Below are 6763 nucleotides of genomic sequence, written 5' to 3'. Positions count from 1 at the left end.
AGACAATCGGCGGAGTGACTATTCTTACCTTGCAAGTTCCTTGGCATGTGCCCCTGTTCCCCATACGATCGAGTGAGTCCCAAAGATTCAGTCTCGACTTTGGGCAGCATGTCAGCGCTCCCGGCCCGAGCTGGAGACCGCGCACCGCTCGGCGGGACACCTGGATGTGTGAGGCAAACACACTTCGAAGTGTCCCGAAAGTTGTTRGGTTTTTTTCCTGTCCTGTTCTGTTTCTTACTTTCTGTCTCTCCCGCTTTCTCCCTCCGTCTTCCAAATTATTGGACCATGCTTTCAGCCTGATCCAGACACTTCAGACTTTCTCTAAACGTGATCGAAACGCGCATTTACTCAGATACCCGATCGCTGTTACTCAACTTCACTTATTTACTTTAACTATCTGCGTCTGAGAGAAGRGAATCTACAATGCTGCGTCCCCCTTTTTAAGTATTTAACGAGGGGCAGATGCGCGGTAAGTTGGTCAATTTCTCTCTGCTAAATGAAAAACTGCGCAACGTCCGGATGGAAGGACGACGGCAAGTTTGCCTTTATCTCTTCCAGAATTCCTTAAAGCACGTCACCAATTAACACGAGGCTGTCAGAGTAACTTAAAGCCTTGAGCAGACAAGCACGCGCCGGTGGGGCAGCCCTCCCCTAAGCGTAAAGTCGGCTTCGGTGTCTTGGTCGGACTGTCTGGAGATGTGGAGACCTGTCCTCTTCCTCCTCCTCCTCCTCCTCCTCCTCCTCCTCTTCCACCCCCTCCTCGCGGCTTTGTTTACGCCCGTCTCTCCAATCCGAGGCGCATGCGGTCATCTGACATCACGTCTCATCGGTCCAATCAGGCAAGGAGACCGGGAAGTATTGCCTCAAAGCCCCGTAGTTCCACGGCTCTGAAATCTCAGCTGTTTAATCCCGTTAATGATGGACTTTAAAAAGCTGCATTGATGGATTGAGGTGSGGTGAGGGTGATGGGGAACAAGAAAAATAATAATTAAAAAAAAAAGGTGATGCAACTGCAGACTCCCCATTAGCCCACGGTGTGCAGAGTCAGAGCGCAAAGGTATGTGGTGTAGAGCGTGTGAAACAAGCTAAGAAAAGCMCAGGCGTTCATCTGTTTCTGCACGTTTATTTCTGTTTATATGCATGTCTATTCTGTTGTCTAAGTCCTGTTTTATTAGTCTGAAAATCTATTTTACAATGTCCTAAGTATTTACAGTAAATAATGTATTAAATGTATAGCTGTTTCCCGTTCACAGTGTTCAAGTGTTCTGTTAAATAAAAATTAAATCAGTGTAAGTGTTTGGATTTGTTTGCGCAGATTTGCAGAAYAAGATGTGTGTAAAATTGGCCTGCAGTTTGAGATGCCTTTGTGTACAAATCAAAGCAACCTCCGCTCCCCAAGTTATGTCGTTGTATTTGATTTATTACAAGCAGCTCAACGTCAGATATCTCACTTTGGGTATTTTAGCCTTCCTGTTGAAGGGGTACGTCCAAGTAGAGTCACCTGGCAGAAATGAGAGGCCTGCCCGCAAAATAAGGCCAACTCCGCAAACACACGTGGAACTTGTGCGCTCATCCAGATTTGCACTTGAGAGTAGAAAAAAATGACTGGAACATCAAAAGGATTTTACACCATCTTAGCCAGCTTATTTTAGAAATAAATGGAAATCTGAAGAAAGGCGACATAAAGGTATAGAGTCTACAAAACTGCAAAATCGCAGGATTTTTAAGTACAAAGCAACCTGTTGCACAATAACTGTAACCTGTTATTTGTGAAAAGTCTCAGGGCTGAATATAAAAAGACTGTGGGCCCTCAATGGAGTCGGCTTTGGTGCCCCAGCAGCACAAGTTTCCTTTATGCATACAATTTACAATTTCTCTCTTTTTTTCCTAAAGAAAAGAAGTTCTTTCTCAATTTTATGCCTGACTGAAACACAAATCAGTCTCTTTGTGGAATCCAAATGTTCCAGATGTTACTTACTTTTCATGTTTTTCTTTTYCTAAAATGGCCTCACCTCAGTACCTGGAATCCTGGATCTCTTTTGGCTTTCGAAAGCCAAAAGAGATGGAAATAGTCCTCCCCAAARATTTGTGTCCTCATTTAAGATGAAATAATTTAATTCACTTTTCTTCAGTAGATCAACCTTACTGTGGTCATTATTCATGATTATTTATAATTATTCATGTCACCAAAATCTCTGTACAAAAGTAGGTTATTTGTAAACATTTGTGGGTAGAGTCAGAGAATCTCTGACAACTGCTAATGGGGGAGCTGTCATCAGTTTTGTGGGCTGGGGGTAGCTGAGCTAGGGGTGCAGGTCAAGTTATAAAATGACACAGAGACTGATAAGAACTTCTATGGCAAGCTAGCTTTAGAAGAATGATTAACTTGTATGGAGAAAAAGAGAGATGTGGCAAAAGGTAAGCAACAAAGAGACATATGAGGATCATGAATATCAAGACTTAAAATATACATTAAGATGTGGCGATCAATGTGTGCATTTGACTTTGTATAGATAAAGACRTTTTATAGTTTGCAGATTTAAGGTTGTAAACATCAGAAAGAAAATGACAAACTGTTTTGCCAGGAGCAAAAATGAAACTTTGGACTAATCAGGAGTCATGTTTGATTGTGAAGTCTAGATTTATCTGATTGGCTCAACGACAAACAGTCTTACTGACAATCACAACATTACTGGCTATAAAAAGTAACCTGCTCACCTGCAATGAGATAAAAAGAATGTTTATCTCATTGAAATAGATTCTTTTATGTGTGTGCTAGAAGTCTATGACACTTGACACCATGACTAGTTCTAAATKTTAGATTATAAACAGGATTTTTAGACTCAAATCAAATTGCACCTCAAAAAAAAAAAAAAAGATGTAAAACCTGAATATAGCTCAAATTCCTTGGATAGTCAATTGAAGTTGTCCTCTWTTGCCCCAACTGGGGCCAGTGTTCTTGTAGAACTGGTTCTGGTACTCGTAATAGATAATGCAAAATCATGGTGAAATTCACTGGCACACAGAATCTGTAACCAGGTGTCCTTTGGATCAATTTTATTTTTAACCTTAACAGTTTTATAGTAATAGTATAGTGGCCTGGTTAGTCTGGACTTAAATCTAATTGCGATACAGTAGACGTTTTCATCATGGAGAGACCTACAATTAGGCTCAATTAAACAATTCTGCAAAGATAGGGGTCATATTGTCTTAGCAGCAGTTTTAAAAAGCTCATGAACAGTTATGGGACTGTCCTAATGGCTGTTGCTGCTGCCAAGGGTGACACAACCAGTTATTGGGTTTAGACAGAAATTGATTTTTACTTTGTGGCCAGGCAGAATAAGATAGTTTTTCCCCCTCAACAAAAGAGATCATCACTTGAAAAAATACTTTTTATTTACTCAGACTGTCTTCACCTGATAATAAAATTAGTTTGACATTTTGAAACATTTAAGAAACAAAATAAATCTGAATGGGGGCTAATACTTTTTTGCTTAATTTTTTTCTGATTGTTCCTTTTCACCTCATGGTGGATTGTTCCTTTTCAGGAACAATCCATGTTTTAATCCAACCTTCCATGAAGGTTAGGRCATTTCCAGTTCTTTTAACTTTCTTCTGTGCCCTCAGGTCAAACTGCTATTACCTGCTACTCTTCGGGTCTTGGATGTAGACAGTCAATGGATTATTGGAGGAAACGGAGTCTGTCAACAACCAGTGTTGACATTCGGGTTCAGGAGATAAACCTCACAGAGATCAAACAAAGACAGACTCCTTTGTCAAGCGAAAGGAGTGTGCAGTTGAGTGTCTGTTTGTAAGGGTGTATGCATAACTTTTTTGTGTCAGAGTTGGATGTTTATCACTGATGATCTGAGGGGTGCTGATACTGTCTGAGAGGTTTGGTTATGTCAATATCACATGACTGAAATCTAAAAGTGCATGTTCTCCCTGTGCATGTGTGGGTTTTCTCCAGGTACTCCGGTTTCCTCCCACAGTCCAAAAACATGACTGTTAGGTTAATTGGCCTCTCTAAATTGCCCCTAGGTGTGAGWGTGTGTGTGCATGGTTGTTTGTCCCGTGTGTCTCTGCGTTGCCCTGCGACAGACTGGCGACCTGTCCAGGGTGAACCCCACCTCTCACCCGGAACGTCAGCTGGAGATGGGCACCAGCAACCCTCCCAACCCCACTGAGGGACAAGGGTGCAAGAAAATGGATGGATGGATAATACTTATTGTAGTTTTCATTCATAGTGTTTGAGTCAGAGGTCTTTGATGCCTTGCCGACTTTCTCTTCCCTCCTTCCTTTGGGCTTTTCTTCCCAATGTTCATTCCTTGCACATAACTCCAGCCTCGCTGAATCATTTCCTTCAGTAGGAGATGTTAGCAGAACATTCAGCTTCATGCAGATCTTGTTCTTTCATACTATTTATTTCTCCCCTCTTTCTGTCAAAAACATTAGGATGTTGCCCTAGAATGCCCTCAATCCTAGTAATTTACTCTCTCCTTCCATCCATCCATCCATCCATCCATCCATCCATCCATCCATCCATCCATCCATCCATCCATCCATCCATCCATCCATCCATCCATCCATCCATCCANCCATCCATCCATCCATCCATCCATCCATCCATCCATCCATCCATCCATCCATCCATCCATCCATCCATCCATCCATCCATCCATCCATCCATCCACCCACTTTTACACCCTTGTCCCTTAGTGGGGTCGGGAGGGTTGCTGATGCCCATCTCCAGCTAACGTTCCGGGCAAGAGGCGGGGTCACCCTGGACAGGTCGCCAGTCTGTCACGGGGCAACACAGAGACAGACAGGACACACAACCATGCACACACACACACACACTCACACCTATGGAGAATTTAGAGAAACCAAGTAACCTGACAGTCATGTTTTTGGACTGTGGGAGGAAGTCAGAGTACCCGGCAACAGCTCTACCAACTGCGCCACTGTGCAGCCCCCACAATAAGTATTATTTTATATTAAATATATTTCTATTAACTTTTAGTTTTGGATACTGGAGTAACATAAAAGTCACACTGTGTCTTTTCCCTGAAATGTCTTTCTTATAACATGATTTGTGTGTGGTAAAAATGCCAATGTGCAATCAAACCCTAACCAATCCAACTACATAGAGTGCAATTCCAAGTTTTGCTTTGAAATCATTCATGAAGAAGTTGCTTAACAATAAGTGTATTAACATGATTTTTGGATTCAACAGGCATACTACAAGAATCAAGAAATCAAGAAATCATTTAATCCCATTTGATTCCATTCAGTTAAATAAAAAACAAACAAACATGTATTTTTAYCTCACACTATCTTGCTTTATTTTTACATGTCATTTTTTAAGGTCCATCCTTATGCAAAATTCACTTTTGGCACGTTTCCGTACTTCCACTTGGGCATCTCCTACTCCTAGAAACAGTCAAAGAGTAAGAAAAAAGAAGCTGTTTATTGGGAATAAGTAAATGATCAAAACAGTCTGTTTCAAATATCTCTATATTATTGTGTCACAATTTGCTACCTAGCAACCCAAAGTCAGGTCCAGTCCCTCACCTGACAACCCAAGTGGAGCTCCACCCACTTCATTCAAGACGCCAAACTACTGCTGCAATGGTTGCTGAAAAAGGACAATTATTTGTTGTCGGCTGCAGTATAGAGAAAGGGTTCATGCATTTTCTTACAGTCACGGAGTACAGAATGTCATGGCTTCTTCATTTTACTTCTGCTTTTGATGGGTCTGTGATATTGCCAGCAAAAGTTGTAGTTTGCACATTTCAGTTTAGGAAGGAGTCCTTTGAAAACTACCAACAGTACATGGCAGGATTTACAAAAAGACTTGGACTGAAGGAAGGTTTTCTTCCTACTGTTTGTCACATATGGTGATGATGGCGAGGTAAGTATTTAATGATGTGTTGTGTGTTTTGCATTGTTGCTCTGCACGAATATTATTTGTCATAAGCTAATGCTATGCTAAATGAGGCCTAAATGGTGCTTCACGTTACGTTACATCTGCGCATTTTTTATGGTTGGATTTGTAGTAAGCTGGATAGTCTACTTTGAGAAGGTACAGTGTTTGTGAAACATCTGGACATAACCAATATTGTCACTGTTTTTTTTCTTTTTACATGTTGTGCTTCTCTAATCTCGCAAATATTAAAAAAGGTTGCATTTGTGGGGGAAAATGGCTTTTGTACTTAATTATTGTGATTTTGGGTCTGCTTGGGTCAAAGATGTCCAGTTGTACCACTRTTCATCTGCTCGTAGCAATTTTCATGTCTGAGATGCTAATGCAAACCCGAGTAAGGAGGGCTTGAACATCAGTTCATTTGCGTAATCGTGACGTAGTCCTGACACAGGCATTCTTTAATTAGCTCAAAACAAACTGAACTGATTGGGTGAAATCTCAGTTTCTGAGAATGATTTTGTGTTAATTGTAATGAACATATGTTGTATAACTAACAAACGTATCCTGTAGCTTGCTCAAGGAATAATGGTCCAAATTTAAGCCAAATCTTAGTTCACACTTGACTGCCACTGTAGACCAAAGCCATCAGCCATAAGAAATGGTTGTAAAAAATGTCTCAACAAACTGGGACCCAACAACATTTGTTATCAATKGAAGCTAGAGGGCTTCTGCTAAAGAACATGCCATCTGACCATTAATTCAGAAGAAAACAGATCTGGTTACCTAATCTATTCTGGTTAATTAAATGAATGTACCAAAATAAAATAAACTACACAT

The 6763-nt window shown here is 40.9% G+C and overlaps 1 protein-coding gene across 1 annotated transcript in view; it reads right to left on the bottom strand.

Annotated features, from left to right (window-relative positions):
• The window catches only part of LOC103463510 (nuclear receptor subfamily 5 group A member 2-like), a 16098-nt gene extending 15392 nt beyond the window's left edge, over positions 1 to 706 (bottom strand). The window contains exon 1 of the mRNA XM_008406890.2: positions 29 to 706. Within this exon, the coding sequence (XP_008405112.1) occupies positions 29 to 110 (82 nt within the window). The 5' untranslated portion in view covers positions 111 to 706. The remainder of the gene's footprint in view (positions 1 to 28) is intronic.
• Positions 707 to 6763: the final 6057 nt, after the last annotated feature.

This window comes from Poecilia reticulata, linkage group LG4 (assembly GCF_000633615.1).
Source record: "Poecilia reticulata strain Guanapo linkage group LG4, Guppy_female_1.0+MT, whole genome shotgun sequence".
Lineage (NCBI taxonomy): Eukaryota > Metazoa > Chordata > Actinopteri > Cyprinodontiformes > Poeciliidae > Poecilia > Poecilia reticulata.
This window is presented reverse-complemented; position numbering and strand designations above follow the sequence as displayed.